A 24764-nucleotide genomic window follows, 5' to 3' on the forward strand; every position below is an offset into this window, starting at 1 on the left:
TCCCCGAACGGTCTCCACGTGGTTATGGCCTCGGATGGCAAGGGTGCGAAAAGACACTCCCCGGAACGCGTTCGCACGCCTAGCGGGGAAGCGGGGGGATTGAAGGTAGAGTCCTTTCGGAACCGGGAGAGTTCACTGGTTTTTCCTCCGGCGCGGTGGCCTTTTCCGCCTTATGCGCCCATCCCCTGCTGGCCGCCCTCCCGGTCGTGACCGGCCACGCGGCTCGGTCGGCTTCTTCTTGGGCCGCCCTCGAGATGGGAGACGTTAACTGCTTGGTCACCCTTGAATCGGGCGACAGTAAGAAGTCGGCGAAATTAAAACGCCCTTCTTCCCGCGTGGCTCCTTCTCAGAGTTTCGTGCCGGACACCATTTTGGACGCGCAACACGCCTCTCTCCCGCTACTGGGAGCACAGATGGAGGGTGCCTCTAGGGCCGCGGCACAGGCTGCAGAAATGCACAGACTGAGGGGTTTCTCCCCTGAGTTCATTTTGCTGCTGCATCAAGCCTTTCTTAAGCAGAACACTGCCCCTGCCCACCTCTCTGATTGGGGTGATGAGGCCTCTATGCTTAAGCGCCCTCGGGTGGATCTTCCACCCTCGGGGGACTCGGTCTCCTCTGATGTGGATGACGGTAGCGTGTCTGAGTTCTCTCAGAGATCCTTAGCGGAATCGATGGAAGAGACTGATCCTCGCTCGGATGGAGTGGACGACCTTTCTGCAGCGTGGCTTTTTCGCTCAGAGGATTTGCCCAATCTGCTTGTGCAGGCCATGAGCATTTTGAAGATTGCCTCTCCGGAGGAAGGCTCTCTCTCAGCCTCTACTGGCTCCGCCATTATGCTGGGAACGAAGCGCCCGCCTAGAACCTTCCACGTTCATGAAGCCATGCAGACCTTAATTTCAGTGCAATGGGATGCCCATGAGGCGAGCCTGAAAGTAGCCAGGGCTATGTCCCGTCTGTACCCCTTTCCTGAGGGGGAACGGGAAGTCTTTGGCCCACGGTAGAGTCCTTAATCACTGCCTTGACTAAGAAAACGGCGCTGCCGGTGGAAGGTGGCACTGCCCTGAAGGATGCCCAAGACAGGAGAATGGAGATGGCCTTAAAGTCGTCCTTTGAGGCGGCCGCTCTGAGTTTGCAAGCCTCGGTTTGCGGCTCCTACGTGGCTAGGGCATGCCTGACTGTTTTGCAGCGGGCTTCCCCCTCGGACCCTTCCTGGAGGGCGGAATGGCCGACCCTGAAGTCGGGTTTGGCCTACTTGGCAGACTTGCTGTATGATGTTTTGAGAGCCTCGGCCAAGGGCATGGCTCAGACAGTCTCTGCACGGCGGTGGCTCTGGCTTAAGCACTGGTCTGCTGACCATGCCTCTAAATCTCGCCTAGCCAAGTTGCCTTTTAAAGGCAAGCTGCTCTTTGGGGACGAGCTGGACAAGATCGTGACGGAGCTCGGCACGTCCAAGGGCAAGAGGTTGCCGGAGGTCAGGACTCGGGCCGGCAGTGCCCGTCCTGGTTCCTCTAAGGTCCGATTCTAGGAAGCCCGTTGGTATCGCCCGGGCAAGTCGGCCTCCTCTGCCTCCGCTTCCTTCAAACGGAACTTCTCCCCCAAGCAGCATTCCTTTCGTAGGGACCGCCGTCCCGGAGGTTCGTCGTCCTGCCCGCCCCCAGGGTCGCATACCCAATGACGGGGACCTGGTCCATGGCCCAGTGCAGATAGGAGGAAGGTTGTCCTCGTTTCTGGGCGAGTGGACCAGGGTAACTTCAGACGCTTGGGTTCTGGAAGTCATCAGAGATGGCTACAAGCTAGAGTTCTGCCGACCCCTAAGAGACGGGTTTGTAAACTCTCCTTGCAAGTCTCAGGTCAAAGCAGCTGCCGTGCAGCAGACTTTGAGCAACCTGATCCGCCTGGGCGCGGTGGTCCCGGTGCCAGTAGGTCAGCTTGGCAAGGGGCGCTACTCCATTTACTTTGTGGTGCCAAAGAAAGAAGGATCTGCTCGGCCTATTCTCGACCTCAAGGGAATCAATCAGGCCTTGAAAGTTCAGCACTTCCGGATGGAGACCCTCCGCTCCGTAATAGCTGCGGTGAAAAAGGGAGAATTCCTGGCCTCCCCGGACATCAAGGAAGCTTACCTACATATTCCCATCTGGCCGCCTCATCAGCGCTTTCTGCGCTTTGCAGTGCTGGGCCGACACTTCCAGTTCAGAGCCCTCCCGTTCGGGTTGGCTATGGCTCCGCGGACCTTCTCCAAGGTAATGGTGGTCATCGCGGCCTTCCTCCACAAGGAGGGAGTGCAAGTCCATCCCTATCTGGACGACTGGCTGATCCGAGCCCCTTCCTATGTGGAGTGCGGGAGAGCTACAGACAGGGTCATTGCTCTTCTGAGCTCCCTGGGATGGATCATCAACTGGGAGAAAAGCCAGCTGTGCCCGACTCAGTCCCTGGAGTATCTGGGAGTTCGATTCGACACCCAAGTGGGCAGAGTGTTCCTGCCGGACAACCGGAGCGTCAAGCTTCAGACCCAGGTGGGCCAGTTCCTAGCCTCCTGTACTCTTCTGGCTTGGGACTATGTGCAGCTGTTGGGCCCCATGACGGCCATGATGGAGGTAGTGCCCTGGGCCAGGGCTCATATGAGACCACTACAGCACTCTCTTCTGTGGCGGTGGACTCCAGTCTCGGAGGATTACACCGCACGCCTTCCTTTGGATCCAGAGGTGTGAAAGGCGCTGAGCTGGTGGCTGAGGCCAGGCAAGCTGTCCGCAGGAATGCCTTTTACGACCCCGGAGTGGGTTGTCGTCACGACGGACGCCTGCTTGACGGGCTGGAGAGCCCACTGCCTGGGACGGACAGCGCAGGGGCTCTGGTCTCCTGCAGAGATGAAATGGTCCATGAACCTCCTGGAGCTCCGAGCCATTTGGTTGGCGCTTCTAGAGTTTCTCCCGGTACTGGTGCTGAGGCCTGTACGGGTCCTGTCGGACAATGCCACGGCTGTGGCCTATGTCAATCGCCAGGGAGGTACCAGGAGCGCCCCTTTAGCCAAGGAGGCCATGAAGCTATGCCTGTGGGCGGAAGCGAATCTGGAACAGCTGTCGGCGGCCCACATTGTGGGAGTCATGAATGTCAAGGTGGACTTTCTCAGTCGCCATACCTTGGATCCCGGACGGTGGCAACTGTCCGGGCGTTCTTGGACATCACGAAACGCTGGGGCCGGCCGAGCCTGGATCTGATGGCATCTTCGGCCAATTGCCAAGTGCCGCGTTTTTTCAGCAGAGGACGGGACCCTCGATCTCTGGGAGTCGATGCTCTTCTCCAGCAGTGGCCGGCACAGGAGCTTCTCTACATGTTCCCGCCCTGGCCCATGATGGGCAGGGTGCTAGGCCGGGTGGCAAAGCATCCGGGCCGGGTGATCCTGGTGGGTCCGGATTGGCTCAGACGTCCCTGGTATGCGGACTTGGTCAGACTCTCGGTGGACGGCCCTCTGCGGCTGCCAGTGGAGCGGGGCCTCTTACATCAGGGTCCCCTGGTGATGGAGGATCCCTCCCTCTTTGGTCTTACTATTGAGCGGAAGCGGCTGAGGAAGAAGGGCTTCTCAGACAAGGTCATCGCCACTATGCTGAGAGCGAGGAAGCGCTCTACTTCCACCACTTACGCCAGTGTTTGGCGTACCTTTGCGTAGCGGTGCGAGGCAGGCTCTATATCGCCCTTCACTGTTCCAATATCTTCAGTGTTGGCGTTCCTGCAAGAGGGGCTGGAGAGGCCTGTCGCTCAGTTCGCTGAAAGTCCAGGTGGCGGCTCTAGCTTGCTTCAGGGGTCGTCTGAAGGGGGCTTCCTTGGCTTCACAGCCGGATGTGGTACGCTTTCTCAAAGGAGTTAATCACCTGCGCCCCCCTCTGCACTCGATAGTGCCTACGTGGAATCTCAATCTGGTACTAGGGACCTTGCAGAAGCCGCCCTTCGAGCCCTTGCCAAAGGCATCACTGAAGGACCTGACGTTGAAAGCAGTCTTTCTGGTGGCTATCGCATCAGCCAGAAGAGTTTCCAAGCTCCAGGCGCTCTCGTGTAGAGAACCGTTCCTGCGATTCACTGAGGCAGGAGTATCGATTCGCCCAGTGCCTTCCTTCCTGCCCAAGATTGTTTCTCGATTCCATGTGAATCAGCAGCTTTACCTACCCTCCTTTCGTAGGGAGGATTACCCAGAGGAGTACCCTGCGCTCAAATACCTGGATGTTAGACGGGTCATCATCAGATACTTGGAAGTGACCAATGATTTCTGGAAGTCGGATCATCTGTTCGTGCTGTTCGCAGGCCCTCGTAAGGGTCTGCAGGCATCTAAGCCTACAGTGGCACGTTGGGTCAAGGAGACAATCGCGTCAGCTTATGTGGCGGCGGGGAAGATTCCGCCTATTCAGCTGAAGGCACACTCTACTAGAGCACAAGCAGCCTCGATGGCGGAGTCCAGATCTGTCTCCTTGGAAGAGATTTGCAGAGCGGCTACTTGGTCGTCGGCTCATACCTTCTCACGACATTACCGCTTGGATGTGGCTGCTCGGGCCGAGGCCCAGTTTGGGGCTTCAGTGTTGTGTTCAGGGATTTCCATGTCCCGCCCTGGGTGAGTACTGCTTCGGTACATCCCACCAGTCTATGGATTGATCGGCTTGATGATAGGGAAGGTAAAATTATGTATCATACCTGATAATTTTCTTTCCCTTAATCATAGCCGATCAATCCATAGCCCCTCCCAGATATCTGTATTGTTTGTGTTCTGGTTATATTTCAGGTTCAAGTTCAGTCTTCATTTCCTGTTCACGAGGACTTCGTGTTCAAGTTCTTCCAATTGAAGTCTCTTCGAGTTGAGACGATTTTGTGTTACAGTGAGCTGCTACTTCCTCTCCCCCTGTTTCGGCGGTGGCTGGATTGATAAATAATTTATGCCGGCGCTCCTTCCCGCTTCGTGCGGCTGTAGGGTAGCTTTGTATCCCTCCCGCTTCGGCGGTGTTAGGGTAAGCCAGCTCCTCCCGTGGTTGCGGTAGCAGGATAAGCCAGTACCCCCGCGTCGGCGGGTGTGGTTTCCCGCCCACCGCCCCGGCGGTGGTGCGCTGGAATTTTTCCCCTCCCCCGCATCGGCGATGGTGAGCTGGGCAGAGTGTCCCTTTGTGGGTGTAATTCTCTAAGTGCTGAGTCCTGCGGATGGAGCTTTGATATCGACATACTGGGGAATTTCCGGCAGCACATGACCACATATAGAAGGCAAAAGATTGCTCGCTATCTCCACCTGCTGGTAGATGGACACAACCCACCAGTCTATGGATTGATCGGCTATGATTAAGGGAAAGAAAATTATCAGGTATGATACATAATTTTACCTTTCATTTGTTACAGTATGTGTTCCCCTGTTTCCAGAGGAGCTATGATTTCCAGTTTGTACTTGAGGTAGTGGAGGGTAAAGTGACTTTACCAAGGTCACAAGGGAACATCAGCAAGATTAGATCTGTGGGGCTTCCCTGTTGCTTAAATCACTTGGCTGCTCTACACCATTTTATAGAACAAGGGGTGCATTTGATGTGGTGATTGTTGTTGTATTGTGTTCTATATTCTGTGTTTTCTTTTATTTTTTTTACTTGGAACCTCACAAACATGCTTAAAGTCTATATGACAGCTTTAAACCTAAGTATATGAGCGCCCCACTGAACTGTTTAATATGATTTGTCCATATATTGCATTATAGATTTTAGGATAAATGTATGTAGTCATCTATATGAGCTCAGCTTCATTTGGATAAAGTCATCACACACACTGCTATAATTTTGACCGTTTCAGCTTTTACCAGAGGTACATGCTTTTAGTTGAGCGCATAGAGATTGTGTATTCCCAGGGATGTGATTTCCCCACCCCCCCCCCAGCATACTTCAAGTCAAGAAGCAGGAGCCTGTGCTTCCCATTGTGCATTTTAGGCTACTTTGTTCTTAATTGCTTAATGAAGTAAACAATGTATTAATTATTGTAATTTTTTTATCTTTATATCTGAAGGAAACTTTGGAAGAAAAGAAAAAAATGGTTGGCGTTCACAAGTCAGAAATGGTACTGAAAATATAAATCACAGAAGTTCATGTTCCCACACTTATTGCAGCACTTTCCGCTCTGGAAAAAGTCAAGGACTGCATGAAAGTAATGTACCTGATAAGGAAACTGGGAAAAAGGTAGTTAGAGAAGGACCCGAGCAATTTGAGGCTGAAGATTTTGTAAGTTCCTTGTAATATTTATATAACAATAGATTTCCAAACTTTTTAAATAACTGTCAGTTTTGTTTACCTATTCTGTGATCTGAGTCCATGTAACAATATTTTATGTGGCTTATAATCTTTATATTCATTTTTTAATTATACATTGCAATACTTCTGTTTGCACATATAGAGTATCTAGGTATAATTCATGGTTTCCAAGTTTTAGGGGCTTCTACCCCACCCATCAACCAGGTTATCTAGGTGGCTTACATGATGTAGTCCTAGGAAAGGAGAGATCGAAGAAAAGAGGCCGATCAGAGCTACAGGAAAGCTAGAGAGGGAAGAGGGGTTGAATTACAATTATGGACAGTAAAGCGGGGGGATTCATGAGGGAGGGAAACGTGCAGTCCAGGCCCACTGCCGGCACACCTTGCAGTGAAGCAAACCTATCCATAGGCATCAGAAAAAAAGTATTGAGCTCAGCGGTAAATTGATAGACACAGGGGCACAATTGGAGCTGTTGAGATAACCTGTTCCAGAGTTCAGGACCTTGTACAAGAAAAGTGAAGTGACGGATGGTACTGCAAGTGAGTACATGAAGGGATTTCAAGTAAGCCCTCCTTGGTGACCTAGGAGATCTGGAAGGACAATAGGGGCTCAGGTAATGTGCAAAAAATTGAGGTTCTCCAGAAGAATGGATCTTAAAGACCAGAAGCAATATCTTGAAAGCGATGTGGCATAATAGGGTAACCAGAGGATAGTGTTTTGTATGTTCTGTAGATGGCAAAGATCTTTAACCATAAGAGCCTTAGAGAGATCACTATAATAGTCTGGCTGACTAATAATAAGAGAGTGAATGAGTGTATTGATGGTAGGAGGATCGAGTAGTTTTTGAATCAAGCAGATTAGTCGCAGCTTGAAGAAAGAGCGTCTGACTACTGTAGATACCTGCAAAGAAAATGTAAGTGAGTTGTTGATAATACCCAATATCTTAGTAACTGAGATAAGTGGAATGGAACGGGAACAGAGCAAAGCAGAATAGGATGGATTAGGTTTATTGGTCATTAAAAGGAGAGATTTGGACTTATTCTGGTTTAAGACTAGTTTATTGGTTTATAGCCAACTTGTTAGTTGTCAGCCTAGCGTTAACATCGTGAACTTAGAGAGGGTCGGAGGGGTTAACAGTTCAGAGAACTTGAATACCATCAGCATAGATAGAAACTGTAAAGTCCAAGGAATGAAGAAGAGTAAGAAGAGGTGCCAGAAAAATACTAAATAACATTGGGACTAGAATAGAGCCTTGAGGGACTCCTGAAGGCAATGAGAAATGGCTGGAACAGTTACTGTTTTGTTAGTTGAAGCCTAGAGAGCAGGATGGTGTGATCAACCATATCAAAAGCCGCAGATAAGTCACTGGAAAGGAGGAGAACAGATTGGGCACAGTCAAGCTTGTAGTAGATTTGTCATGATTCCAAAAAGAAGCTGATTCACCTGACAGCACCATGTACGACCTGCTAGCAACTCAAGAGTGGGAGACTTTCTCCAAGGAAAAGCAGGCTTAATATTCTCACAAGTGTGTTGACGATCTGTGTCGGCCTGGGAACTAGCATGATATATAGCAAAAACGTTGCCAGAGCCTTATGTTGTTCGTGCTGTGCCACACTGCGCATGCATAGAGTGCCTTCCTGATCCTTCGCTTGACCACACTCCTCAGTTTTTATTTTCTCTCCGCGTGAGGAGCAATGCTTCCTTCAGCAGTTCCTTTTTGCACCCCGGAAAGAGCCTTTTTTTCTGTGCCATACGGCTGTTTTTTGAGTTTTTTCATTATTTTATTTCTTTAAAAAAACAAAACAAAAAACTTTTATCCCCTTTAGTTTGTTTGCCCACGTCTAAGTTTTCTTTATTTTTTGCCTCGGGACTCAGGTTTACTCGGTCGGGGGTTCTCCATTTTTGTGCCTTTATTTTTTTCTTAGGCACAATCGAGCCTTTTAATTTAGCCGAAGCCATCTTCCCTTCCATGTCATCAAAGACTCCCAGTGGCTTCAAACGTTGTACTTGGTGTAACTGGACCATCTTGGGTACTGATACACATTCTTGGTGTATTCAGTGCCTTGGGCCTGACCATAGTCCGGCAAGTTGTCCTTTGTCTTCGTATGAAGTAAAGGACACAGATTTCACTAGAGGCTTAGAAACGTTTTGGAGATTGGTCTGGTCCTTTGGCATCGACATCGGGAGTCGACATAGGGATGGCTGCTGCGAGGCCCGAAGACACTAGGAGCAGTGAGATGTTGAGTGGGTCTCCACCTGCCTCGAGGCCTCATGCTGTGAAGGCCCCCCAGGACCTGTCCTTCATCGGACCCGACCCCGAGGCAACATGAGGATTTAACGTCGTCCTCGGCACCGTGGAGTCTCGGTGAGGTGCATCGGGCGAAGGCCAAGAAGCACCGACACCAATCTTCTTTTGACACACGGTGCTGGGAGCTCTGGGACGCTGAGGGATCCAGCACCTGAGAAGCGTCAGCGATGGGACGAGCGCTCCCCCTCCATTCAAGAGGTGCCGACGCGTGTGTCTCCCAGCAGCCAAGATCCTGCTCCCGCACTACAGACGGTCGGCAGCCTGAGCTCACACTGGCCCCTCAGCCTTTACTGATGGTGGCTTTCGAAGAGCGACTCCGGGCCTTGCTTCCAGAGCTCTTGGAGGCTTTGATGCAGTGATGTGCATCGGCATTGGGGGTGCATGCACCTACCATGCCTTCTGCTGCAGCCCCGCCTGCCCCCCCCAGCTTGCGGAGCAGCCTCCGACACCGGCGCTGCTTATGGTTTCAGGGTCGGTTGCCACCCAGGCCGGTTCTCCTTCGACGTCAGTGGAGGAAGCTTTGCCGGAGTCGAGGTAGGAGCTGACTCCTCGACTCTGTTCTCTAGGTGGGCCCGGTCTCTTGATAGCCCTGAGGGAAGTGCTATCTGATACCGAGGAGGAACACTCAGAGTCAGAGGAGGATCCCAGGTACTTTTCCTCCGATGAGTCCTACGGAATCCCTTCTGAACCTTCCCCTCCACTTGAGAGACGGCTATCTCCACCTGAGAGGCTCTCATTCACCTCTTTTGTACGGGAGATGGCTGAGGCCATCCCATTTCCTGTAGAAGTGGAGGATGAGCCCAGGGCTAAGATGTTCGAGGTCCTGGACTACACATCTCCAACTAAGGAGGCAGTGACGGCTTCTCTACACGAGGTACTCAAGGCAGTAGTCAGTAGTCCAGCAGCGAGAGGGGTGCTACCTAGACTTTTGCACTGTCACATGTATGATTATCTCCCAGTTGGTGTGAAGTCATATGTGTGTGCCCGGTGCAAAGAACTCCTAGCTCTCAGAGAGCAGGTCCGTTCTCTCGAGGCTAGAGTAAGACTTAGTAGAGATGAGGAAGATAGTACATAGATGAGACCTACAGGGATGTTGTAGAGAGGTCCCACCTCCAACCGGGTAGCCCCTGTGCTGCTTCGGAGGAGAGAGGTCTCCTAGAAGGAGAGCATTGCCTTGGTGAAGTAGGAAGTACTTCTGTACCCAGGACCTGCCCACCAGAGGATGTATTATTATTCTCTCACTGAGGATATGTCTCCGATTACGGCCCACAGGGGAAAAGATAGCACCGCTGTTGTAGTTGGAGACTGTCACTATCCTCATTTGGGTTCCAGGGCTCTCTCCTCTCCTATCTCTCCCACCGTACCTTCAAAGTACATTCTCATGGATCTTCCTCTACCCCCATCCCGCGCTCTATTGGAGTTCCTCAGGGATCTGTCCTTGGACCCCTTCTTTCTTCAATCTACACCTCTTCCCTGGGCTCGCTGATTTCATCTCATGGTTTCCAATATCATCTTTATGCTGATGACACCCAGCTTTATCTCTCCACACCAGACATCACTGCGGATACCCAGGCCAAAGTATCAGCCTGCTTATCCGACATTGCTGCCTGGATGTCCAACCGCCACCTGAAACTGAACATGGCCAAGACCGAGCTCATTGTCTTTCCACCCAAACCCACTTCTCCTCTCCATCCACTCTCTATTTCAGTCGATAACACCCTCATCCTCCCAGTCTCATCTGCCCGCAACCTCGGAGTCATCTTCGACTCCTCCCTCTCCTCTGCCCATATCCAGCAGACAGCCAAGACCTGTCACTTCTTTCTCTATAACATCTGCAAAATTCGCCCCTTCCTCTCTGAGCACACCACCCGAACTCTCATCCACTCTCTAATTACGTCTCGCCTTGACTACTGCAACCTACTCCTCACTGGCCTCCCACTTAACCATCTATCCCCCCTTCAATCCGTTCAGAACTCTGCTGCACGTCTTATCTTCCGCCTAGACCGATATACTACTACTACTACTACTACTTAACATTTCTAAAGCGCTACTAGGGTTACGCAGCGCTGTACAAATTAACATAGAGGGACGGTCCCTGCTGAAAGAGCTTACAATCTAAGAGACAAGTGAACAGACAGTCCGATAGGGGCGGTCAAATTGGGCAGTCTGGATTTACTGAACGGTAAGAGTTAGGTGCCGAATGCAGCATTGAAGAGGTGGGTTTTAAGCAAAGACTTGAAGATGGGCAGGGAGGGGGCTTGGCGTAAGGGCTCAGGAAGGTTGTTCTAAGCATAGGGTGAGGCGAGGCAGAATGAGCGGAGCCTGGAGTTGGCGGTGTTGGAGAAGGGTACAGAGAGGAGGGATTTGTCCTGTGAACGGAGGTTACGGGCGGGAACATAAGGGGAGATGAGGGTAGAGAGGTAGTGAGGGGCAGCAGACTGAATGCATTTGTAGGTAAGAAGGAGAAGCTTGAATTGAATGCGGTATCTGATTGGAAGCCAGTGAAGTGACCTGAGGAGAGGGGTGATATGAGTATATCGGTTTTGGTGGAATGAGACGTGCCGCAGAGTTCTGAACAGATTGAAGGGGGGATAGATGGCTAAGTGGGAGGCCGGTGAGGAGTAAGTTGCAGTAGTCTAGGCGAGAGGTAATGAGAGCATGGACGAGAGTTTGGGTGGTGTGTTCAGAGAGGAAAGGGCAAATTTTGCTGATGTTAAAGAGGAAGAAGCGGCAGGTCTTGGCAATCTGCTGGATATGCGCAGAGAAGGAGAGGGAGGAGTTCAAGATGACTCCGAGGTTGCGGGCAGATGAGACGGGGAGGATGAGGGTGTTATCAACTGAGAGAGAAAGTGGAGGAAGAGGAGAAGTGGGTTTTGGTGGAAAGACGATGAGCTCAGTCTTGGACATGTTCAGTTTCAGGTGGCGGTTGGACATCCATGCAGCAATGTCGGATAGGCAGGCTGATACCTTTGCCTGGGTCTCTGCGGTGATGTTTGGTGTGGACAGATATAGCTGGGAATCATCAGCATAGAGATGATACTGGAAACCATGAGATGAGATCAGGGCGCCCAGGGAAGAGGTGTAGATTGAGAAGAGAAGGGGTCCAAGGACAGATCCCTGAGGAACACCAACAGATAGGGGGATAGGGGTGGAGGAATATCCATGAGAGTGAACTCTGAAGGTGCGGTGGGAGAGATAGGAGGAGAACCAGGAGAGGACAGAGCCCTGGAACCCAAATGAGGACAGTGTGGCAAGAAGTAAGTCATGATTGACAGTGTCAAAAGCGGCGGATAGATCAAGGAGGATGAGGATGGAGTAGTGGCCTCTGGATTTGGCAAGGAACAGGTCATTACAGACTTTAGAGAGTGCTGTTTCTGTCGAGTGAAGAGGGCGAAAGCCGGATTGAAGTGGATCGAGGATGGCGTGAGAGGAGAGAAAAGGCAGCGGTTGTGAACGGCACGCTCAAGTATTTTGGAGAGGAAGGGTAGGAGGAAGATGGGGCGGTAGTTGAAGGGACAGGTAGGGTCAAGTGATGGTTTTTTGAGGAGAGGTAGGACTACGGCGTGCTTGAAGGTGCCGGGGACAGTTGCAGTGGAGAGAGAGAGGTTGAGGATATGACAGATGGGAGGGGGTGACAGTATGAGAGATGATGTTAAGTAAGTTGGTGGGGATGGGATCAGAAGAGCAGGTGGTGCATTTCAAGGAGAAAAGAAGGCGAGCGGTTTCCTTCTCGGTGATGACAGGGAAGGAGGAGAAAAAGGCCTGGGTTGGTTGGTTGAGGGAGAGGGTTGAAGGGTGAAGAAGAGATGGTTTGGTAGTGAACTCAAGGTTGATCTTTTGCACCTTGTCGCGGAAGTAATCAGCCAGTGATTGAGGAGAGAGCGAGAGGGGGTGGGAGTGGAGGGCACTTTGAGGAGGGAGTTAAGGGTGGAGAAGAGACGACGGGGGTTGGAGCTGAGAGAATTGGTCAATTGGGTGTAATAGTCCTGTTTGGCAAGGAATAGGGAGGAGTGGAAGGAGGATAGCATGAATTTGTAGTGAAGGAAGTCTGAATGGGTGCGAGATTTCCTCCAGAGGCGTTCAGCAGATCGGGCGCAGGAGCGAAGGTAACGGATGCAAGGGGTCAGCCAGGGCTGGGGATTAGTACGCTTTGTGGGACGGGAGGTGGATGGTGCGAGGGTGTCCAGAGCAGAGGAGAGAGTGGCATTGTAGGCGGAGACAGCCTTCTCGACAGACTCGGAGGACATGATGGAGGGGAGGAGATTAGAAATATTGGAGGATAGGGTGGGTGGGTCAATAGCCTGGAGATTCCTGGAGGTAGTGGTTAAAGTTGGACGGGGCTGGGGGGGGGGGGGGGTGAAGAAGTGTGAAGGTGATTAGGTGATGATCGGAGAGAGGAAGAGCTGAAACGTGGAAATTGGAGGGAGAACCGGAAGAGGAGAGGACGAGGTCAAGACAATGGCCATCTCGGTGAGTAGGGGTGGTGGAGCAAAGCTGGAGGTTGAAGGAGGATGTTAGAGTGAGGAACTGAGAAGCATGAGGGTCGGACTGGTCATCAACGTGTATGTTAAAGTCTCCAAGAATGAGGGACGGAGATGAGGGTTCAAGAAAGACGGAAAGCCAGGCATCGAAGTCTGTGAGGAAGGAAGAGAGGGATTTATTAGGGGGGGTGGTAAATGACTGCCACTCTGAGTGGTAATGGGTAGAATAGCCGGATGGAGTGAGCTTCAAAGGATGAGAAGCAGTGAGATTGCAGTAGGAGGAGGGGTTGGAAAGTACAGGAGGGAGAGAGTAGTAGCCCGACGCCTCCACCGCGGCCAGCTGGGCGGGGAGTGTGGGAGAAGAGATAACCTCCATGACAAAGGGCCGCGACAGAGGCAGAGTCGTCAGGGGAGAGCCAGGTTTCAGATATGGCGAGCAGTTGAAGGAAACGAGAGATGAAGAGATCGTGGGTGAAAGGCAGTTTGTTGCAGACCGAGTGGGCATTCCACAAGGCACATGAGAGGGGGGGGGGAGAAGGGGAATAGAAACGAGATTGGAGACATCACGGAATCGTTTGCATGGGTAGGAGGAGGACAGGTAAGGGGGGCCTGGATTAGGATTAATGTCTCCCACGGATAGCAGGAGGAGGAGCAAGAGAGTGCTGAGGAGGGTGGGGGAGGTCGGGCGACGAAGACGGGGTGCACTTAGGAGGAATGGTGATGGGTTAATGGCAGGAAGGAGGTGTTGAAGGTTAAGGGCTAGGAAGGAGGAAGGGGACAAGAGAGATGATGATGTGGTGAGGGATGGGGGTGAATAGGGTATTGCCGTAGCGAGCAGGACGGGAGGGAACACAGGTGGGCAATGAGTTCCAGCGGTAGACAGCGGTATGGGGAGTGGAAAGAGATTAGGAAGGGACAGGGCAAGGAAGAGAATGTGGACAGGGGCCATAAGTAGTGATTGCGGTGTAACAGGTGTAAGTGTAGTGACAGAGGTGAGAAGCAGATAGATAGAGCGGAAAGCTGGATTGGTGGCTTGGAATTGGAGGGATTGATGGACTGGAGAGCAGGTAAGTCAATGGCTGACAAGTTAGCAGGCAGGCAAGTGAGGCAGTGGCTGCCAAGCTTGCAGGCGGGCTGGCGCAAGCTGGTGCAGATGGACAGGAATGAGCAGGGCGAGGCTGGTAAGTTAATGGCTGACAAGTTAGCAGGTAGGCAAGTAAATCAATGGGTGACAAGCTAGCAGGCGGGTTGGGGCATGCTGGTGCCGATGGACAGGAACGAGCAGGGAGAAGCTGGAGAGCAGATAAGTCAAGGGCTGACAAGTTAGCTGGTAGGCAAGTAATTCAATGGCTGACAAGCTAGCAGGCGGGCTGGAGCATACTGGTGCAGATGGACAGGAACGAGCAGGGAGAAACTGGAGAGCAGGTAAGTCAATGGCTGACAAGTTAGCAAGTTAGCAGGCAGGCAAGTAAGTCAATGGCTGACAAGCTAGCAGGTGGGCTGGAACAAGCTGGTGCAGATGGACAGGAACGAGCAGGGAGAAGCTGGAGCAAGCAGGTTGGAGCAGATGGACTGGAACAAGCAGGGAGAAGCTGGTTCAGGCGGATTGGAACGCGCTGGAGCAGGCAGGCAGGAGCAGGTGTACTAGAACAAGCAGGGAGAAGCTGGTTCAGGCCGGCTGGAGCAGGTGTACTGGAACAAGCAGGGAGAAGCTGGTTCAGGCGGACTGGAAAACGCTGGAGCAGATGTACTGGAGCAGGCAGGCTGGAGCAGGTGTACTGGAGCAAGCAGGCTGGAGCAGATGGACTGGAACAGGCGGACTGGAACACTGGAGCAAGCAGGGGAAGCTGGATCTGCAGACTGGAACAAGAAGGGAGAAGCTGGTTCAGGCGGACTGGAACACGCTGGAGCAGAGGTACTGGAGCAGGCAGGCTGGAGCAGGTGTACTGGAGCAAGCAGGCTGGAGCAGATGGACTGGAACAGGCGGACTGGAACACTGGAGCAAGCAGGGGAAGCTGGATCGGCAGACTGGAACAAGAAGGGAGAAGCTGGTTCAGGCGGACTGGAACACGCTGGAGCAGAGGTACTGGAGCAGGCAGGCTGGAGCAGGAGTACTGGAGCAAGCAGGCTGGAGCAGATGGACTGGAGCAAGAAGGGAGAAGCTGGACAAGCGGACTGGAACACTGGAGCATGCAGGGCAAGCTGGATCGGCGGACTGGAACAGGCTGGGATCATGCAGACTGGAACAGGCTGGGATCATGTAGACTGGAACAGGCTGGGATCATGCAGACTGGAACGAACTTGGAGCAGGCGGAACAGGTGGACTGGAACACACTAGAGCATTTGGACTGGAGCACCAGGCTGGAGCAGATGGACTGGAACAAGCAAGGGGGAAGCTGGATCGGCGGACTGGAACAAGCTGGGATCAGGCGGACTGGAACACGCTGGGGCAGTTAGACTGGAACAAGCAGGCTGGAGCAGATGAACTGGAACAATCAGGGGGGACGCCCTCTCCTCGTCACTTCACTGGCTTCCGATCAGGTACCGCATATAGTTCAAGCTTCTCCTACTAACCTACAAATGCACTCAATCTGCAGCCCCTCACTACCTCTCTACCCTCATCTCCCCTTACGCTCCTACCCGTAACCTCCGTTGACAGGACAAATCCCTCCTCTCAGTACCGTTCACCACCGTAAACTCCAGACTCCACCCTTTCTGCCTCTCCTCACCCTATGTTTGGAATAAACTCCCTGAGCCCATATGCCAAGCCCCTTCTCTACCCATCTTCAAATCCTTGCTCAAAGCCCACCTCTTCAATGTCACTTTCGGCACCTAACCATTTTACCTCTATCCAGGAAATCTAGACTGCCTCAATCTTGATTGACTGCACTTTTTGTCCTTTAGATTGTAAGCTCCTTTGAGCATGGACTGTCCTTCTTTGTTAATTGTACAGAGCTGCTCAACCCTAGTAGCGCTTTAGAAATGTTAAATAGTAGTAAATAGTAGATAGCTGGGTGGCTGGTGGACATGAGGATCGCCTGGTGACTTGCCTGCATGGTGCGAAGGTGGCGGACCTTATGCGGTACCTAGACAAGATTTTAGATAGTGCTGGGGAGGAGCCGGCCGTCTTGGTACACATGGGTACCAACGACGTAGGAAAATGTGGGAGAGAAGTTCTGGAAGCCAAATTTAACTTTTTATGAAGGAAGCTGAAATCCAGATTCTCTAGGGTAGCATTTTCTGAAATACTACCTGTTCCACGCGCAGGGCCCAAGTGATAGGCAGAGATCCAGAGTCTCAATGCGTGGATGAGACGATGGTGCGGGGATGAGCGTTTTGGATTTGTCAGGAACTGGTCAGCATTCTGGGGAAGGGAGAGCCTATTCCAATCTGATGGGCTTCACCTTAACCAGAGTGGGACCAGGCTATTGGCGTCAATATTTAAAAAGGAACTAGAACAGCTTTTAAACTAGAAATGGGGGGAAGTCCGACAGTCGCTCAAAAGCGCATGGTTCAGGATAGGGTATCTTTTGAGGATATCACCCAAACAGGGAAGAATAAGTTCCTTGTAAGTAAGGATGTCAAAGAAACCGTAGTGGATCAGATGGCCTTAAGTAAAATTAATAATAACCAGACACAGGATAACATATTAATAATGCCATGTATTAAACGAGACATAAAACTGAACAACAAGCATGCATTGAAATGTCTATACACAAATGCAAGGAGCCTGAGACATAAGATGGGAGAGCTGGAATACATTGCACACAATGAAAAATTGGATATTGTAGGCATCATGGAGACCTGGTGGAAGGAAGATAACCAGTGGGACACAGTCATACCGGGCTACAAATTATATCGTAGTGATAGGGTAGATAGGACTGGAGGAGGGGTAGCACTGTATATTAATGAGAACCTTGACTCAGGCTGCAAATATTGCAGGATACAAAACTCCTATTGGAATCTTTGTGGATCAAAATTCCATGTGAAAAGGGAAAAAAAAATAGTGATAGGAGTGTACTACCGTCCGCCTGGCCAGGACGAGCAGACAGATGCAGCAATGCCAAGGGAAATTAGGGAAGCGAATAAAATGGACTATCCTACTATATAAATGAACAGTGAGCGACGTGCCGCGCATGCGCAAAACAGCACAGCTGTTCTGCGCATGCGTGGCATGTCATAGGTCTCTCCCGATGTGGTTAGAGGCAGGACCAGATCGACCCTGCCCGGCAAATCAAGAGCCAGCACGCGGACGATCCCACCAGGGCAGTTACCTGAGGGCATGTTGGCAGCTCAGTAAGTCTCCAAAACCCTTGCCAATGACCCCGAGCATGCCGCATAGCACAGAAGCCATAACTGACACACAAACCCCGCACCGCAGTCAACTGCAGCTCAGCTTCTCGCGCTCTTCCCACCTCGCTTCATCCTGAGTAACAAAGCAATCACGCTTACTTGGTCTGCAACAAACGTAGGAGCTTAGGCGCAAGGGTGCGCATGCGCAGTCTATGCCAGTTGGGGTGCAGCAGTGTGAGGGTTCCGTGTCCCTGGATAGTGAGAACACTACAGTGCACCTTGAAAGTAGGTTGCTCAATACAGTTCAGTAAAACCTCCTCTACTTTTACAAGACAAACAGAAGCAGGGACAAATTTATCTCCTCCCTTCTCTCTCTCTCTCACTCACACACACACACACACACACACACACACACACACACACACACACACACACACACACACACACACACACACACACACACACAAAATATTACCTCCTGTACTTTTACAAGACAAACAGAAGCAGGGACAAATTTATCTTCTCCTTCCTTGACTTTCTCTCTCTTTCAGACAGGCGCACACACACTTGTCTCTGTCTCTCACACACTCACTCTCACACACATGCACATATACAGTCTCACTCTCTCTCTTTCAGACAGGCGCACACACACACACACTTTCTCTCTCTCTCTCTCTCTCTCTCTCTCTCTCTCTCTCTCTCTCTCACACACACACACACACAATATTACAACAAGGGAATTACATTTCACAAATAAAAAATCTTGCCCGTTTTAATGGGCTTAACGGCTTGTGTAATAATAATGGGTGATTTCAATTATCCGGATATAGACTGGGTTAATGTAACATTGGTACACGCCAGGGAGATAAACTTTCTTGATGAAATCAAGGATAGCTTCATGGAACAGCTGGTTCAGGAGCTGACAAAGAGAAGGAAAAATACTAGACTTAGTCCTTAGTGGAGCTCATGATCTAGTGTGGGGGGTAATGGTGCGAGGGCCGCTTGATAACAGTGATCACAATGTGATCAGTTTTGAAATTGGCATTGAAGAAAGTGACCTTAGGAAATCAAATACACTAGCGGTTAACTTTAGAAAAAGTGATTACGATAAAATGAGAAAACCGGTGAAAAAAAGACTAAAAGGTGCAGCTCGCAGGGTAAAAATCTTGCATCAGGCGTGGATGCTGTTCAAAAACACCATCCTAGAGGTACAGGACAAATATATTCCGCATATTAGAAAAAGAGGAAAAAAGACCAAACGTCCGCTGGCGTGGCTAAGCAGTAAGGTAAAGGAAGCCATTAAAGCCAAAAATCAATTCTTCAGAAAATGGAGAAGAGAACCGACTGAAAATAATAAGATAAAGCATAAGGAATGCCAAGCAAAATGCAAAGCAGAGATTAGGAGGGCTAAAAAGGACTTCGAAAAAAAGTTAGCGTTAGAAGCGAAAATACATAGTAAAAACTTTTTTTAGATACATTAAAGCAGGACTGGCTAAAGAATCGGTGGGCCGCTGGACGAAAGTGGTGTAAAGGGGGCGATCAGGGAAGACAAAGCTGTAGCGGAGAAATTAAATTAATTCTTTGCTTCGGCCTTCACCGATGAGGATTTGGGAGGGATACCAGTGCCGGAAAAGGTATTTGAAGCAGCGAGTCGGAGAAACTAAACGAAATCACTGTAAACTTGGAGGATGTAATGGGTCAGTTCTGCAAATCACCAGGACCAGATGGTATTCATCCCAGAGTATTAATAGAACTGAAGAATGAACTTGTAGATCTACTGTTAGTAATATGCAATCTATCCCTAAAATCAGGTGTGGTACCGGAAGACTGGAGGGTAGCCAATGTTACGCCAATTTTTAAAAAGGGTTCCAGAGGAGATCCGGGAAATTATAGACCGGTGAGTCTGACGTTGATACCGGGCAAAATGGTAGCGGCAATTATTAAGAATAAAATTACAGAGCGCACACAAAAACATGGGCTGATGAGACAAAGTCAGCACGTATTTAGTGAAGGAAAGTCTTGTCTCACCAATCTACTGCATTTTTTTGAGGGGGTGAACAAACGTGGACAATGGAGAGCCAGTGGATATTGTGTGTCTGGATTTTCAAAAGGCGTTTGGCAAAGTGCCTCATGAAAGACTCCAGAGGAAACTGGAGAGTCATGGGATCTGAGGTAGGGTATTACTATGGATTAAGAACTGGTTGAAAGATAGGAAGCGGAGAGTAGGACTGAATGGACAGTATTCTCATTGGAGAAGGGTAGTTAGTGGGATCCTGCAGGGGTCTGTGCTGGGACCGCTGCTTTTTAACATATTTATAAATGACCTTGCGATGGGAGTAACTAGTGAGGTAATTAAATTCGCAGATGACACAAAACTATTCATTGTCGTCAAGTCGCAGGAGGAGTGTGAAAGATTACAGGAGGACCTCGCGAGACTGGGAGATTGGACGTGTAAGTGGGAGATGAAGTTCAATGTTGACAAGTGCAAAGTGATGCATGTGGGTAAAAGGAACCCGAATTACAGCTGTGTCATGCAAGGTTCCGCGTTAGGAGTCACAGACCTAGAAAGGGATCTGGGGTTCATCGTTGATAAGACGTTAAAAACTTCTGCGCAGTGTGCTGTGGCGGCTAAGAAAGCACACAGAATGTTGAGTATTATTAGGAAAGGGATGGAAAACAAACGCTAGGACGTTATAATGCCGTTGTATCACTCCATGGTGCGACTGCATCTAGAATATTGTGTCCAATTCTGGTCGCCGCATCTCAAATAAGATATATAAAGGAATTAGAGAAGGTGCAGAGAAGGGTGACGAAAATGATAAAGGGAATGGAACGACTTCCCTATGAGGAAAGGCTGAGAAGGTTAGGGCTCTTCAGCTTGGAGAAAAGGCAGCTGAGGGGTGATATGATAGAAGTCTACAAGCTAATGAGCGGAATAGAGTGGACAGATGTGAAACGTTTGTTTACACTTTCAAACAACTACAAAACCAGGGGACACAAGATGAAGCTAGAATATGGTAGATTTAAAACAAATAGGAGAGAGTTTTTCTTTACTCAGCGTGTAGTTAGACTCTGGAACTCGTTGCCGGAGAATGTAGTGACAGCAGCTGGCCTTACAGAATTTAAAGGGAGTTTGGACAGATTCCTGAGGGAAAAGTCCATTGAACATTATTAAGAATTAAGTTTTTTTTTTTTTTTTTTTGGGGGGGGTGTGGGGTGGGGGGGGGGGAGGTTGCTGGGTTCTTTAAGTCTGGATTGGCCACTGTCGGAGACAGGATGCTGGGCTTGATGGACCCTTGGTCTTTTCCCAGTATAGCGGTTCTTATGTGCTTATGGTTTCTGGACTTGAAGGATGCATATACCCGCATTCCAATACAGGATAAGTCTACTGTTGGAGTACCTAGGGTGGATTCCTGTGATTATTACTATGTACACTGAAGAAACCTGTGAGTCTTTTCAAATGTATAGTAGGTTAGTCACAAATAATATAGGTACAACAAGTCCCAACACTGTTTTTTTGAGTACAGAGTACAGTGTCCTCTTGTGGGTAGTTGGACTTGCGTCACACGGTTCCACTGGAAAGATGGCAAGTGCAGTAGTAGGCTGTCTTTGATGTGCAATGTTCAGTTCAGGTGAGGTGGTTTCTTCCTATAAAGTAATGTCTATAGTTGTTATAGGACAGAAAGTTTTAGTCCATCAGCATAAAATGGTAGTCAAAAAGACTGTATAAATCAGAGTTCATGGTAAAGATGGTGAAGATGTTCAATGTCAGGGGCATCAGGAGTGATTAAGTCCTCAACCAAATCAAATATATGCAGAATCCTGGCTTGTAAGTAGGGGATGCGCACCTCAGGTACAGGAACCAGGTGGAGCAGTAGTGGTGTTGGTGGCTGCAGGGATGGCACCTGTGGAACTGGTGGGGGTGGCTGGTTTATTTGTGGTGATGGGTCTGGAATCATCAAGTGGCTTGAAAGGGTCTGAATCAGGAGCCTTATAGATGCGGATTTCTTTTAGGTGGACCCAGGAAGTGTGGTCTTACAACTTGACTAATTTGGAAGGGTCCTACTTAAATAGGGACGTAGTACTTCCGGTGAACCAAATCTCCAACTTTGAGAGCTTTTGGATAACAGGTGGCAGGGGAAGGGCTATCATTACCCTCCCCTCTTCTGACTGAGATTGCCTGTGAAATTGAAGACAGAAAAGTAATGATATTGGGTAACACTTCCTAATATACAGAATATTGGTCAGGCAAATATGGGAATAATCTCTTTGATGTAAGGATAAGCTTCTATTCATTTTTTGTTAAATTTGATTAGAAAGCATCTACCCAGATAAGCAGGTACCTTTTATCTCTCACAGGTATCTGCATATCTGTAAAATCAGTATAGGCCTGAACTTTGCACAATGGGCAAGTGAGTGACCAGCAGGTATGCAGCAGATGATATACTGATCTTGAATGACTTCAGACAGAGAAACTTTATCATTTGGTATCAAATATACTGCTAGTAAGTCTTATATACTGCCTGAGAAACAGAAAAGCATTATGAACAGAAAAATTTAGAGAATTAGGGAAATTCAGTATTGGGTAAATTCTAAGGGATACCCATTCTTGTGAAATACCTAATCCAGGAAAGGGTACTTATTGTTATGAAAAAGAAATAAGCAGTTTGTGTAGAGACTTCCACTGTTGTGTGTAAATAAATGTGATCTGTTTGAGAGTATATACAGAGAAATAGAAACAAAACAAACAAAAAAAGATATAGATATGATATGGGCATAACACTGTTTGTTGTGTAGACAGGCAAAAAGCATTATAACTCAAAAAGCTGTAGGTAGAATAGAAGGCCTCACATAAACATCAGAATAAATAGAGCACAGAAGATACCAGATACATTACCGCATTCCGAGCAGATGCACTAAACTTAAGGAGCATTTAACGACCCTCCAACGAGGAATTTTGATCCGTGCATGCTCAAGGGCTTTTTAACCGAGGAAGCTAGCACTAACAAAAAACGGAATGCAGATGAGCAATTTGTGTACAAACCCACTGAAACGAGATGCACTAACCTTTTCCGATTGCCTTTATGCAGGAAAAAAGGCAGGAAATCTAACGAGAGGTCTGTACCTCTCGGTAGGACAGTTCTGTGCCAGGAAAAATCGTAAAGTGAAAAAACAAACAAACTATGAGCCAATCCCAGCGCAGTTAGCAAGCTAAAAGCGCTGTGATTGGTCAAAAGGACGTAGCATTACATAGTCCAAAAGAGCTGTGTGTAAGCTTAAAGAAAATGTGTCATAAACCACATCAATGTAGTGTTTGCGTATCCAGAGCATGTTGAGCCTTACTCAACAAAAATCAAAAAAAAGAATCGGGAGGGGGCAAAGGCGCTCGTCAGGAGCGTCCTGTATGGCCGTCCTTGCCCCCCCCCCCCCCCGCCCGAGGTCGCCGTCCCCCCCCCCCCTTCCCCCTGCATTATAAATTAAAAGCAAAACAGACCGTTAGCAGCCCCGGCCCCCCTCCCTTCCTCACTACTCTGTCCTCCCCTCAGCTCCGCCTCCCGATAGCCTCCGCCCTAGGCCCCGCCCCTCTTGGGGTCGTCGCCGCCATCCCCCCCTCCACCGGGCCCCCCTCCCTCTTACCGGGCCCGTGCAGCGCCTCTGTCCGAAGGTGCTGCACGGGCAAGAAGAAAAGCTGATGCCTGTCTTCGCACAGCTTCGGTCGGGCGTCTCTCTCCTCCTGGGCCTGCCCCCGTCTGACGTCAGTAACCAGACGGGGGCAGGCCCAGGAGGAGAGAGACGCCCGACCGAAGCTTTGCGACGACAGGCATTAGCTTTTCTTCTTGCCCATGCAGCGCCTTCGGACAGAGGAGAGAGGCACTGCACGGGCCCGGTAAGAGGGAGGGGGGCCCGGTGGAGGGGGGGGAATGGCGACGACGACCCCAAGAGGGGGCGGGGCACAGGGCGGAGGATATCGGGAGGCGGAGCTGAGGGGAGACAGAGTAGTGAGGAAGGGAGGGGGCCGGGGCTGCTAACGGTATGTTTTGCTTTTTAATTTATAATGCAGGGGGAAGTGGGGGGGGGGGAAACGGTGACCTCGGGTGGGGGGGGGGGGCAAGGACGGCCATACAGGACGCTCCTGACGAGCGCCTTTGCCCTCCCGACCCTTTTTTATTTTTGTTTTGATTTGGGAGCCATGTGCTTGTGTTTTGACTGTTTGTGGCATGTGCAGAGCAGCTACATAACGCTTGGCTGCTCTGCGCAGGATTTAGGGGCCGAGTACCGATGTGTATTATGATTCTTTGATGCATTGTACTTTTCAATGACCGATCCGAGCATGTGCGACTTGTTGTTTTGGTGCATTCTTCGGTTTTTTGAAAATCGTTAGGGACTTTAACGAGTTAGATTTTTTAACGTTTGCTTGATGCATCTGCCTCTCAAACTTTTCAACATTCCTCTTCACCTTCTACAACTTTCTCTCACCATCGCGACTTGCGATATCTTTCTTAAAGGGTCCTGTCATGCAACATGTCTACGTATATGCACTTATAGAAAGCACATCCAATGATACATGAACAGCAGACCATTTACCATGCAACATTTCTGAAACCTTCATAGGAAATACCATCCCTGTATATCCTTTAGAAGTACCCCAAAAATGAATGGGATTCTCACATCCATTTAACGTCCTCTGCAACTTAAAACTATACCGGAAATTTGTATCATGGTAGCCCCCATGGTGGCTAAAAAGAAGGACAGGTTTTAGATTCAGAAAATAAAAAAGTTGAAAAGTATAATTAATCAGCTTACCGAGACAAGTGTCCTCTTTATGTGGCTAAAGAGAATACAATTGCCCAGTAAGACAGAGAAAGAAATAACAATTTCACTGAAAAGCACAAAAAAGGTCAGAATAAGTAAACAGATTAGAGTGCATTTACATATTCCTCCAGTCTTGGATCAGCATCGTGATACACAATATTTTCGGAGCTATAAAAGCGGCTGACGAATCTGGAGTTGCTAGAGGAAAAACAGTTCTAAATCTTTACACACACCCATACATTGGCGTCAGAGAGCAAGCAGAAGAGGAAAGAAATCTTTACTTCTCTGAGAGAAGAAAATACAGCGGATTAGGATATAAAACAGGTGAGTTATTTGTCTTACATAATCAGACACTTTTCAAGTAAATAATTTAATGTGACAGATGTTAAACTACTCAGAAATATTTCGAAGTTAAATGAGAAAAGAAATGTGGAGGGATTTATCTCGAGCTGCAGCATAGGGCAGATCCGTTCAGTGCCGCACTACAGAAAAAAAGATGTTAAACAAGACAGATAGACAAGTAAAAGATGACATCACGTTTAAGTAAAAGTTGCATTTCAAGCAAACATTAATAATGGGGGGACAAGGAAAAATAAAGTTATAAGTTTAGAC

The 24764-nt window shown here is 49.5% G+C and overlaps 1 protein-coding gene across 1 annotated transcript in view; it reads left to right on the plus strand.

The window, feature by feature from the left end:
• The window catches only part of GPBP1 (GC-rich promoter binding protein 1), a 373516-nt gene that overhangs the window by 135369 nt on the left and 213383 nt on the right, over nt 1–24764 (plus strand). Inside the window, 1 exon segment of the mRNA XM_030193156.1 lies at nt 6016–6227. Coding sequence (XP_030049016.1) covers nt 6016–6227 — 212 coding nt within the window.

Source organism: Microcaecilia unicolor, chromosome 2, assembly GCF_901765095.1.
Source record: "Microcaecilia unicolor chromosome 2, aMicUni1.1, whole genome shotgun sequence".
NCBI lineage: Eukaryota > Metazoa > Chordata > Amphibia > Gymnophiona > Siphonopidae > Microcaecilia > Microcaecilia unicolor.